The sequence below is a fragment of the Canis lupus genome, chromosome 22 (assembly GCF_003254725.2).
Source record: "Canis lupus dingo isolate Sandy chromosome 22, ASM325472v2, whole genome shotgun sequence".
In the NCBI taxonomy this organism is placed as follows: Eukaryota; Metazoa; Chordata; class Mammalia; order Carnivora; family Canidae; genus Canis; species Canis lupus.
The window spans coordinates 46,401,351-46,414,758 of NC_064264.1; the positions used below are offsets into that span (position 1 = coordinate 46,401,351).

At 43.6% G+C, this 13,408-nt stretch overlaps 1 protein-coding gene across 8 annotated transcripts in view; it reads right to left on the reverse strand.

Moving 5' to 3' along the window:
• Window positions 1-13,408, reverse strand: part of DZIP1 (DAZ interacting zinc finger protein 1) — a 55,141-nt gene that overhangs the window by 21,530 nt on the left and 20,203 nt on the right. For all 8 annotated transcript variants that reach the window (XM_049099399.1, XM_049099397.1, XM_049099393.1 and 5 more), the window contains 5 exons: window positions 12,857-12,994; window positions 10,441-10,503; window positions 2,609-2,749; window positions 2,071-2,119; window positions 884-940 (listed from right to left, as the gene is read on the reverse strand). In XM_049099399.1, the coding sequence (XP_048955356.1) occupies window positions 884-940; window positions 2,071-2,119; window positions 2,609-2,749; window positions 10,441-10,503; window positions 12,857-12,994 (448 nt within the window). The remainder of the gene's footprint in view (window positions 1-883; window positions 941-2,070; window positions 2,120-2,608; window positions 2,750-10,440; window positions 10,504-12,856; window positions 12,995-13,408) is intronic.

Genomic DNA, 13,408 nt, shown 5'->3' on the forward strand with positions numbered 1-13,408 from the left:
CCGCAGGGAGTCTGCTTGAAGATTCTCTCTTCCTATCTCTCTGTCCCCCTCCCCCACTCTCTCCCTCTAAATAAATAAATCTTTAAAAAACAAAAGAGGCTTCCAGAAGCACCTGAGAAGACTGAGAGAATAAAACCATTAGCATTTTCCAGTCAATTGTGCCAAATTCCCAAACCGGCTCCTCAGTGCCCTTTCCTCACTACAGTCCTGGGCCAGTACGAGTGGTACTGTCACTCGGGGCCCAGCCTCGGCCTGGACCCTCCCCTGGTACTCAGATCCGTGTTCACACGCATGTCCTCTCTTGCCCAGGACTGTCTGCTCCCTAGCTTCCTTCACCCTTACACTTTCCCGAGTGGAATAGTAAAATAATAAAAAATATTTCAACTACTTATTATTAGGAAAACAATCTGCCCATTTCTACACTGCACGAATTATGTCTTTGTGGATCATAGCCAAATCCTGACGGCTCCAAGGGACAGACATGCTGAGCCCACCTCAAGTGAGAGGCTGACAGAACATTAGGTCATCTCTGAAGACTCAGAGATGCCAAAATGAGGCGGCCACGGCCACCAGTCACATCGTCACATGGTGTATTGCCTTGGGAAACCCCCAAGTACAAACTGAGGCAATGCCAAGAATTTATAGCTGTCCTTGATTAGGTGAACTGAGAAATAATAGGTATGGCTAACCCAAGTCACCACAAAATCACATGGATATTTACAATCTTGGGTTTTGGAGCTAGGTCAAAGCCAAGAATCAAAATAGATCATATGTAATCTCCAAACACATTGGTTTTCAAAGGAAAGCCTCTACAAATAAGTTGTATCTTGGTTTAGCACTTTAAAAATATCTTTAGGATCCTGACCCTATTATAGACACTTACTAGGTAGAGCTGGGGCAGTTGGCTTAGATTCCGAAGTTTGCCAGGTTAAAGGATTCCCTGAAATAAAAAAAAATAAATTAATTAATGACAAAAATCATCAGCTAATGGGTTACATTTTGCCAGCGCTATCCTAATCTCTTCCCTTAGAAAAAATAAAATAAAATTCACCAATATATGGTGACTCACCCAACAGAGTAAAGACATTTAACATAAATCCTTACAAAACTTTTTCCTAAAATTATTATCAGTCAAATATTTATGCTAAGTAATTATACATGTATTGCTAACTACCTGAACTCTCACTGTTTGGAAGAGGAGCTGCAGGGAACCATGGCCCTCCCCAAACCTTTATCTCAAAACACAAAGGAACCCGTATGTAGGTCACTGAGCCTCCCAGGGGCTCCTAGAAACAAGAAGGAAATGCAGCTCATGCACCCATTACCAACCCCCGCCTCAAGTAGACAAGTATCCTTCAATGACCTGAGATGAGCAGGAACCAATACATGGGTTATTTGAAAGGAGTGCAGGCAAAGGAAAACTTTATTCTTTATCGGGAGACCCTGGTGGCACTACCGACTCCAGTCTCCCTTCTAGACTCATTCCGGAGTGAGCAGGAGGTATGTGGCTATATCGCCGCTACAGTCAGTAGTCTCTGTCTGCCTCTGCTACACTTAGAACAAACCCTTAACCCCCAAATGCCATAGCTGACAATGACGCAAGTACTTTAGAGTAACTGACGTTGGGGTCATTCACGACAGCTCACACCAGTGTGTGCCTAACAGGTGTATTTTTTATATGTTCCCCCATTTAATCCTCATAAGAAGCCTCTTAATGCCCCACCCCTAGAGCTGCGGAAAGGGAGGCATTCACAGAACTACACAGCGCCAGGCACGGGAGTTGAGCCCAGTCTGTCTCTAGACCTGGTGCATTTAACTCTATCTCCAATGCATCGCACATCAGCCCAGAGGTATGGTTACTAAGCATGTAACCACACCTAACGATATTCTGATTTAAAAAAATATGTTAAGACCATTCGATGATAGTCTAGGTATTTAAAATTCTTCAACTTTCTGGATTGTGGTAACAGATCACTCAAATTGAAATCACCATAGGAATGCCATGTTAGTGCCTGGAAGCCACCGGGAGCCCCACCTCACCTCCAGCCCTGGGTTCCTGGTCTTACCTACCTTTGGGTTCACGGACACTGTTTAATGCTTTACTGGTAAATTCTTTAATCTGCAAAGAAAAAGTTTTTTTTTTTAATGATGCAAGTTTGAAGCCAAATAGGGACATACTGGATAATGGACAGATGCTGTATTTAGTAAATTAACCTTTTCATGAAGTCCTCCACTTCATGAGGACAGATGGACTTTAAAGATATGAAGGCAAAAAGAAAAAAAAAAAAAGATATGAAGGCAAACATTTTATAAAAGTGGCATTTGGATTGGGCTGCTTCTCAAAGTAAGCACAAAGACAAATTCTTCTCTACCTTCAAATTTATTCTAAATTCTAATCAAATACATTTGCTTGCTCTTTACAGTTTTTATTTTAAATACCTTGAAAAAAATATCTTATTGGATTGACTTTTACAAACAATCACAGGGAAGAAGCTATTTTACCTCCTTTATCTTATCCAACTTACGAATGCTCTAAAATAAAACAGAACGTTCTGAGGTAAATTGCCCTGCTTGAAGAAAACTAGTGCCAATACACAGCCCAAAATACCTGTTGTTTCTGCGTGATAATCAGTTCATTCTGCTCCTGGAGTCTCTGGCCTAGCTCCTCTATCCTTTTCTTATAGAAGATGTTACTTGAGTTTAGATCATCTATCATGGAGTTTCGAAGTTTCTCTATGTGTGACAAGAGCTAGAAAGAAAAAAAAAATTAAGGCGCGTGTCTGCAAACAGCATGTTAAAATGTCTCCATCCTGCCATCTGTACCTACACACCCTGTGATCTTTGCTGGCTTTAGGTTATCTATGCCCATCAAGTCACCGAATACATCTTTGGTCGCTGCGTACCAAGGCGTAGGCTATGCAGGTCTGTAGGTCCGGTGACCAAGCACAACCTCCGGCCCTTGGTAGGTTCATAATAAATATTTATGGAGATTGGACGACAGTGGCTCTTTCTCACGGCCTTCCGTGAGCTGTGAGAAAGAGCCTTCCCTGTACATATGAGACTTCTAATAAAAGGCATATTTCTTCCTGTTCAAAAAAAATAAAAATAAATAAATATTTATGGAGAAAGGATGGTGGAAGAAAGGGAAGAGGGAGGGATGGACGCAGAGAACAGAAAGATCTAAAGGTTCATAGATTCATCTTCAGAGACTTCATGTCAGGGAAGATCATATACTGGACATCAAAAAAATCCTAGAAGAATGTGTTTTCAATTATTTAGGCAAAGATTCTTAGAACAATTTCACCAGCCGCTTAGGCAGAGGGGAGAGACACCTTGGTCACTGGAGCAAGGACATTCCGGGCCTGCAGCCTGGAAAGGGAGGTGAAGTGCAAACCAAGCCAAGGGGGTGGCGAGTGTGCCTCCAGGGGTGCAGAGAGCTCCAGAAGCAGCACTTCCCAACTTGTTTGGTGTTTTGTAACACTCACTCATCAAGCACTTCATCTTGTTGTAGCCACACCACAACCTTATGGATGCAGGTTTCCCATGTATGAAGGGGGGATCTCAGGTCTTGAGAGGTAAAGTAGATGGTCTTGAATTCAGAGGGAGGTAATGAGCCCAGACTCGAACTTTCATTATCTGGCTGCAAAGTTACTGCTCTCAGATTTAGTGACTAAATCATGAAGCATCTTAGTAAACAGTATTTGAAAACAATCAAGTAGCCTGTCCCAGGCTAAAAGAAATTTATTTCTTAAGAAATAAATCACCAAAGGGGCAGTCTGGGTGGCTAAGTCAGTTAAGTGTCTGCCTTCGGCTCAGGTCATGATCCCAGGATCCTAGGATTGAGCCCCATGTCCAGTTCCCTGTTCAGCGGGAAGTCTGCTTCTCCCTCTCTCTCTGTCGCTCCACCTGCTAGTGCTCTCTCACATACACATGTGCTCTCTCTCAAATAAATAAACAGAAATCTTAAAAAAAAAAAAAAAGAAATCACCAAATCATAAAGTAATACAACATATCTGTTAGAGTGGCCAAAATCCAGGGCACTGACAACACCAGATCCTGGTGTGGATGGAGAGCAGCAAAAACTCATCCATCACTGGTGGGAATGCAAAATAGTACAGTCACTTTGGAAGACAGGCAGTTCTTACAAAATGAAACATACCCTTACCCTACGATCCAGCAGTAAGAGTCCCAGGCATTTACCCAAAGGAGCTGAAAACTTACATCCACATGAAATCCTACCCACATTTACAGCAACTCTATTTGTAATTGCTGAAACTTGGAAGCAACCGGGATGTCCTTCAGTAGGTAAAGGGATAAATAAACTGTGGTCCATCCAGACAATGGAATATTATTCAGTGCTAAAAAGAAATGAGTTACGAAGCCATGAAAACACTTAGAGGAATCTTAAATACATGTTGCTGAGTGAAAGAAGCCAATCTGAAAAGGCTATATCCTATGATTCCAATTATAGCACATTCTCGAAATGGCAAAACTATGGAGACAGTGAAAAAATCAGGGATTGAGGGTGGGATGAATTGGCAGAGTGCAGAGGATTTTTCGGGCAGTGAAACTATTCTGTTGATGCTATCGTGGTGGCTACACCACTCTACATGTTCTAAATGGTCTCTTTACATTTGTCAAAATCTAGAGACTGTACAATACCAAGAGTAAACCCTAACGTAAAGTATGGACTTTGGGGGACCATGATGTGTTATGTAGGCCTAGCAAATGCAACAAATGTACCACTATGGTGCAGGATGTTGATAATGGGCGAGGCTGTGTGTATAGAGCGAACAGGGAGTATAAGGGAACTCTCTGCACTTTCTGCTCAGTGTTGCTATGAACCTAAAAACAAACAAACAAACAAACAAAAAACCTATTTACATTTAAAACAAAACGGCAACAAAAAGTTAATGCTCTTAATCAATACAGTGCAGGGTCTTCCCACTCCTACGCTCTGTGCACTCAGGAGGCTAGACAAGCACTGGGTTGAGCCAGGTTGAAAAGTTTTCCTGGGGCCACCAGGTGGCCCAGTCCATTAAGCATCTGTCTTCGGCTCAGGTCATGATCTTGGGGTCCTGGGTTCGAGCCCCACATCAGGCTCTCTGCTCAGCAAGGAGTCTGCAGCTCCCTCTCCCTCTGCCTCTACTCCCTGCTCATGTTCTCTTGCTCTCAAATAAATAAATATTTTTTTTTTTAAAAGAAAAGGTTCCCTGAGTGAAGATTAAAAATAGTCTTTCATATTCTAGGGGATACTAAGAATCTCCTCCAGGAGAACACTATCAAGAACCTTCCCTACATTTTTGTGGACCATGGAAAGAATGCCCCAAAGCAGGTTGGGAAACAGAGCTGGAAAATCAAAGGAAAAGCCAGTGAAAATGCCCAGGGTTCCAGGCAGAGGTTTGGGATCAGCAATATATGGTGTCACTCCAGACCCCCCAGAAGAAAGAGGACACAGGAAAAACTGAGGGAGGTTAACACTTGGGTACTGGGATTGAGAAGTGACCAGAAAAGCATAGGAAAGAGTTCGCTGAGTGAGGAACATGATAGTTTAAGCAAGAAAAAGCCAGAAATTATTTCTGAAAGTCTGTGGCCCTCGAACCCATTCTTGTGACCTCCTGTCATTTCAAGTACTATGTTTTTTCTCTTCCAGAGCACAAAACCCCATCATTTCCCTTTGTATGTGACCACCATACAACCTCCCAAGTTCCATGGAGTCTTCGGTCAAGTCAAAAGGGCATGCCATCATTTATCTGTGACTCCCTTTGAACTCCTACCGATGATATTTAAAAAAAAAAAAAGAAGAAAAAAAGACTGCCAAGAACCCAGGTAAAGCAATAAAAACTTGGCAATCACAACTTCCCTTAAACAGAGAAACACAATATGTGCATTGTAGGACCAGTAGGCAGCAATCATGTGGAATAATTAATAGTTAGGTCTCAGGCAGAGATTACTAAACCTGATTGAATCCTTCCCTCTGTTAGGGTTTGAGAGAAATTAAGGAAGAAGAAAGCAGCTTCTGAACTAGCAAAACCGAATGACAGTGGAGCAGCGTAGCCTAGCGGCGGCACAAAAACCCCACACTCCCAATACATGGGGTGATGCCCCTCACTTAGAGTCGGGGAAGGCCTCTCCTCCTTCCTCCAAAACCACCATCAGGCATTCTTTCTATCATAACTTGCAGTGGCCACATGTACAAATCTGCAAATCGCATTCTATTCCTGCCAGACAGCCACTGAACTGACAGTTCCTACATCTGCCTGGAACACAAAAGGTTTTAAAGAAGCAAGGACTAAACGTCATCCCCATTGGTAAGGAAGCCCAAATTCTGTCCCTAGATACCAAGACCATAAAATGCCTCAAAGGATAAAAGTAGAACTTCAAATTCTAAGAGTAGTGGTTCGAACCACAGATCCAAAGCAGAAATCATCTGGGGTTTGGGTGCTCCTCCCCCTACAATAGGCATACCCCAGGATGAATCAGAATCTCAGGCAGTGGAGCTGCGCATACATATTTTGGGAAAGAGCCTCTGGTCATTCTGAAGTGTGTCTTTGGTGAGGAACTTCCACCTTGGTCTTGAAGGGAAGCTGGAACGTTTTCCCGGAAAAGCAATTGCGCTACATTGTCATTGCCTATTCTCCTCCGGAGCTGGCTCAGTGCCTAAAGCATGACAAATAGGCAAGGCAACAAGGTTGACAAGCAAGACCCTGAGTTTCAGAGGGCCCGGGGTTCAAATACCGTGCTCAAACCAACAGATGACTCTTTCTAAACCCAACAATCAGCGTTTCTTCATCCATAAAGACAAGGTTGAACGATCCCCTTTCCACATTCATTCCTCAAATATTTAGCGAACACCAATCACATTTTAGGTACTTTAGTCGACACTGGGAATGCGACAAAGCCCTAAATAGACATAGGCCCTCCCACATGGGGCTAGCGATCCGCTTGGAGAGACACACCATCCACGAGTGAATGAATATGACTACTGGAGACAGTGATCGGAGTTACACATGTGAAGTGGTGGGAACTGTGAGGGAGGGGGCTACCTGCTTAGATGGTGTCAGGTGACTTGGAGGCCAAGGCCAAAGGGGGCCGTGGCAGCAGAGTTCTACAGGGCCCTCAAGTATGCACCCCCAGAGCTCACGCCCTGATTAATCCTGTTCCGTTGGCGGGGTTATGAACTGAGCGTTTGTGCACCTCTCCACCAAATTCATATGTTGAAGCCCTAATCCCCCATGTGATGGTATTAGGAGGTGGGGCTTTTGGAGGTGATTAGGTTTGGATGAATTAGGGTAGGGTCCTCATGATGGGATTAGTGCTCTTATAAGAAACCAGAAGAGCTCTCTTTCCTTCTCTCCCTGCCCTGCGAAGACACAGAGAGAAGGCAGCCATCGGCGACAGGGCTCTTAGCAGGGAGTGAATTGGGCAGCACCCTTGACCCTGCCATGTCCCAGCCTCTGGAACTGTGAGAAATAAATGTCTGTTATTTAAAGCCACCCAGTCTATGGTACTTTGTTACAGCAGCATGAGCAGAGTAAGGCATGGATTGGGTGGAATCTAAGATGTGCCTCTTCTGTTTTTTTTTTTTTTTTTAAGATTTTATTTATTTATTTATCTGAGAGAAAGAGAGAGAGAGCATAAGCAGGGGGAGCGGCAGAGGGAGAGGGAGAAGCAAACTCCCTGCTGAGCCAGGAGCCTGAGATCACGACCAGAGCTGAAGGCAGACGCTCAACCAACTGAGAGCCACCCAGGTGCCCCCTAAGATGTGCTTCTAACTAACACAATACAGCAAGTGTGAAAGGACCTGACAGATTGCAATTAAAGTCACTAAGTTGCTGACTCTGAATCAAGGAAAGGAAAGATCATCCTGCATGGGCCTATCTTATTCAGGCCAGTCTCTCCCCTGCAGGCCTAAAGAAGTCAATAGCCGAATAGTGAGTTGTGGAGCTGAGGGTCCTGATCCTACAGTGAACCCTAAGGAACCACATATTGCCAATAACCTGAACACGGCAGACCCCAGATGAGAACACAGCCCATTTGACACCCTGAATGCAGCTGTGAGATGCTGAGCATGGAACCTAGCCAGGCTGTGCCTGCCCTCCTAACCCATGGGTGCCGTGGTATGACAAATTGCTGGTAATCTGCTACACGGCACAGAATGCTAATACAGAGGGGAAGGAGCCAGCCACGCAAAGAGCAAATGGAAGGACACACCAGCAGCAAAAACTCTGTGTGGGAAGAGAAAGAGGCTGGCATGTTCTCTAAGTGACTAGAAGGCTACTGTAGTCAGAAAGAGTTGGTTCCGAGAGAGGATCGGGATGAGGCTGTAGTGGTGGCCAACAGCCAGATGGTCTCATCTGCTCTTTGGAGAACAAATTGGGAAAGGGGTAGGTTGGAACCGAGACAGGTTACGAGGTCCTTTAGAAACAGTGGGGGTTCAGCGGGGAAGGGAGGCACAATGGAAATGTGCAGAGGGATATGGATGTGAGACACGTGAAGGGCCCTGCTGATGGTGGGGACTGATTCTTGAGGGAGAGATAGGGCTAAAGCGTGCATCTCACTCTCTGACCAGGATGCCACTGAACAAAGGGGAAACACATCATCTGAATAATGTTACATTCAGGAAGCGCATGGAGATATCAGGTACAAAGCTGGCTATCTCCTCTGCAGCTCAGAGGGCGGTTAAAGCTGCAGAAATCAATATGGGCCTTACACCCACACACAGCCACCACCTCACTGTATACACTTTCTGTTCCATTCCCGGAGCTCCAGACTCTGAGAAATGCACTGTTGTTTGTTAGCTACCCAGTCTACCATATGTTTTTATAGCAGCCGGAAGGGCTCAAATACAGGGGACAACAAAGAGCTACAAAATATATACAAAGTGAAAAAAGAAACAGAAGTTTTCCTCTCTTAAAATCACATATAAAAGTACTTTAGCTTTCCTACACCAGCATGATAGCATTTTCACACTTAAATTTGTGATGCACTTAAATCTGCGACGCACTCAGCTGAAAAGCCAAATTATCATCAAGTTGTTTTCATTAAAATGATTTTTTAAAAGATTTTATTTATTTATTCACTAGAGACACATAGAGAGAGGCAGAGACACAGGGAGAGGGAGAAGCAGGCTTCTTACAGGTAGCCTGGTGCTGGACTAGATCCCGGGACCCAGGATCACACCCTGAGCCAAAGGCAGATGCTTAACCGCTGAGCCACCCAGGTGTCCCTCATTAAAGTGATTTTAACGTGAGCAATCTTTGCCTTTCTTAAAGACTGTTTAGACCACCACCCTGCTGTGTGAAAAAGTTAGAAACGAGGTGTTTGACGATGAAGGTATCACTACATAACTTATGAAACATCCATAAGATCATTCTACAGCTGTTAAAAAATCATGATTTTGAAGAATATTTTAAAACAGGAGAATGTTTATGACATGTTAAGCTAAAAGCATATAGAGTTATAAAGCACAATTCAAAATTTGTAGGACTGGGATCCCTGGGTGGCGCAGCGGTTTGGCGCCTGCCTTTGGCCCAGGGCGCGATCCTGGAGACCCGGGATCGAATCCCACATCGGGCTCCTGGTGCGTGGAGCCTGCTTCTCCCTCTGCCTGTGTCTCTGCCTCTCTCTCTTTCTCTCTGTGTGACTATCATAAATAAATAAAAATTAAAAAAAAAAAAAAAAAAAGATTCTCCCTCCCTCTCCAGGCCCTCTCTCTGTTCACATGCGCATTCACACATGCTTAAAAAAAAAAAAAAAAAAAAATTTGTAGGACTACATGTATGGATTTCCATACTGGAGAAATGCAACATTTATGGCATAAAAAACAGACCAAAAAAATTACAAGGAAGTAGTAACAGTGGTTATCAAATTATTATTATTATTTTTAAAGATTTTATTTATTTATTCATGAGAGACACACACAGAGAGAGAGAGAGAGAGAGAGGCAGAGACAGGCAGAGGGAGAAGCAGGCTCCTTGCAGGAAGCCCGATGTGGGACTCGATCCCGGGACTCTAGGATCACACCCTAGGCCGAAGGCAGGCACTAAACCGCTGAGCCACCCAGGGATCCCTGGTTATCAAATTATAAGTAATTTTAATTTTTGTCACACTTGTCTCCACACATTTTGTTAAGTGGACAAATAATATCTTTGTCGTAGAGGAAAAAATATATATATTCTTCTGGGGCTCCTGGGTGGCTCAGTTTGTTAAGCGTCTGCCTTCAGCTCAGGTCATGATCTCGGGTCCTGGGATTGAGCCCCACATCGGGCTCCCTACTGAGTGGGGAGTCTGCTCCTCCCTCTTCTTCTGCTCCTCCCCCCAGCTCATGCTTATGCTCTCTCTCTCAAATAAATAAATGAAATATTTAAAATATACATATATGTATATATTCTCTTAAAAAAATGGCCCACTGACAGGTCATTGGCATCTTAGTCTTACCCGACCCTTCTCTTTCTTATGTTCTTGATGAAGAACTTGAACTCGGGCGGTCCACTTGCTTTCCTACAAAACCATAAAATAAGAGTCATTTATGTATAACGGTCACTATAAAATCTACTTGAAACAGAAGCTTCCTTTTAATGGGTACCTATGCAACCCAACTACCTTCTTGGTAAAATATTAGCAGGCATTTTTTTTAGACGATAAAGACTCAAACATGTTTGAACACATTTGCACTTGGTTTTAATCTTAACCTCTACAGCAAGGGGTCATCAAACATTTTCTGCAAAGGGGCTAATAGTAAATACTACTTAGGCTCCAGGGGCCCCAGGACACAGTCACTCCTACTAGCAGTAGGAGAACATCCGTAGATAGTACAAAAATGAACAGGCATGGCTGTGTTCCAATAAAATACTATTTTTAAAAATAAATAAATTGGCTAATGTACCAATTTAAGGAGCTGAAAGGCAATACTGAGGTTTCTAAGACCTTGGGTTCTGAACCAACAACACAGGTCATGGGAAGGAAATAAGAAATCTAGGTGGGATCTTGGGATTTCATAACTGGGCCCTTCAGTTCCTGAAGGACAAGCTTTTGGAGAGCAACTGTCAACAGTTCAGTACAGACACAATTCCTGGTCTCCTACCATGGGCCAGGGACCTTGCTGGGCTGCCGTGGCCGGTTGGGGGGGGTGCTTAGGGGACGAGCTTTGCCCTGCATGGGAGGTAAGAGAAGCTGACAATACAGAGTTTCCCTATAATATGTATGTGAGCAGTTCTTGCTTGGGGGTACTAGAGAAATGCAAGGCCTTGGAGAACTCTCTAGAAGAGCTATTGCCCCAGCTGAAGGAGTAGGCCACAGGGGCAAAAGCAGAATGCAGAAAGCTGTGTTCTGGGAACCATGAGCTGTTGGTGCAGCTGGACCCATCAAGGTAAAGCCAAGAATGGTGGGGGATGGGCACAGAGCCCAGATCCTCAGGGACTCTGGTTACTGGTTAAGGATTCCAGACTTGGGGGTACCCTGGGTGGCTCAGTGGTTCAGTGTCTGCCTTTGGCTCAGGTCATGATCCCAGGGTCCTGGGACTGAGTCCTGCATCCAGCTCCCCTTAGGGAGCCTGCTTCTCCCTCTGCCTATGTCTCTGCCTCTCTCTCTCTCTGTCTCTCATGAGTAAATACATTTAAAAATCTTAAAAAAAAAAAAAAAAAAAAGGATTGCAGACTTGGTTCTGTGCAGAATAGAGAGCCATGGGAGGGTAAGACAGGACAGTGACATGGTCAGCCTGGCTGCGAGGTGGAAAGTAGACTGGGGGGAGGGAGGCAAGACATGGACCACAAAATAAGCAGCAGGGACAGTTGTCCTAATTTCAAAAACACGTGTACTTTTTGAAATGTTATTGTTTTTTAAAATATTTATTTATTTAAAAGATTTTATTTATTTATTTATGAGAGATACAGAGAGAGAGGCAGAGACATAGGCAGAGGGAGAAGCAGGCTCCCTGTGGGGAGCCTGATGCAGGACTCGATCCCAGGACCCGGGGATCATACCCTGAGCCAAAGGCAGAGGCAGACACTCAACCACTGAGCCATACAGGTACCCTTGTTATTGTTTTCTTTTTTATTTTATTTTATTTTATTTTATTTTTATATTTTTGTTTGTTTTCTTTAAACAAAATTTTGAATTCATAAACTTTGATCTCTATTTGTTTCCTGGTAAAAAAACAATGTTCTCCTAAACTAGTATGACAAAAATTGCCAAAATGACAGCTGTGCTGATTACAGAGGGCCACTATCATTAGGTTTGATAAATGACAAAGACGTTCAGGACACCAGTGTAGCCATATATCTAAGCTCTGGAAATAAAGTTAGTTCTTCCATATGCCTTTCTGTGCCTTTTGAAAGTGGGACCTACACCTGAAATATGAAAAATAAACTCTAAGGTAATCCCAAGCAATTCAAGTTGATACTAGGTTAGCAAAAACATGAAACAATTTTGCCAACTGTTCTATATCTATATCTCTTAGTCAATCAACAAGTATCTAATGAACACCTATTATTATGTATTAAGACATAAGAAGAAAAGAATTAGCTCCTTGGTCAGCGAAAGAGACAAACCCTTTTTCTGTAGGTAATGCTTGCTGTAAACTGCTTCACTAATTAAAACCAGGCCTCTGGGGTGCCTGGGTGGCTCAGTGGGTTAAGCAGCTGCCTGCAGCTCAGGTCATGATCTTGGGAATCTTGGGATTGAGCCTCGAATTGGTCTTCCTGCTCAGCGGGGTGTATGCTTCTCCCTCTCACTCTGCTGCTCCCCCTGCTTGTGCACACACTCTCTCTCTCTCTGATAAATAAAATCTTAAAAATATAATCAATCAATCAATCAATCAGGCCCCTTCCTTCAGTGATTGCCCGCTGGTACATACCTGACTATCAAGGAGTTGCATCACATTTTGGAAATCCTGGGAATACTGAGGACGCTCTTCTTTAAATTCATGTGCATCCTTTAACGTGCCTATGTTGGACTTGATCTGCATGTTGGACTTCTGGATTTCTGACAGTTGCTAGAAAAGAAGATGCAAACCCACTGGTACAGATGTTTATATTTTTATTTATTTTTTTAAAGAATTCATTTATTTGAGAGAGAGAGCAGGAGGAAGGGGCAAAGGCAGAGAAGTAGACTCCCTGCTGAATGGGGAGTCCGTAGACCTGGGACTCAATCCTAGGACCTCGGATCATGACCTGAGCCGAAGGCAGATGATTAACTGACTGAGCCACCAGGGCGCCCCCAGATATTTACACTTTAATAAGATGAAACAGAGAATAAAGTTGGAAACACTATAGCCATTCTTAAATCAGACTCTCCTTCTAGATGCTACTTGTGCTTCTCCACTTCTCTCACCTAATGGTTTTCCAATTTTCTTCCTCCTGCTTTCCAGTTTTTTCCAGTAGAATATGCATGCAGGGTGAAAAAGGGA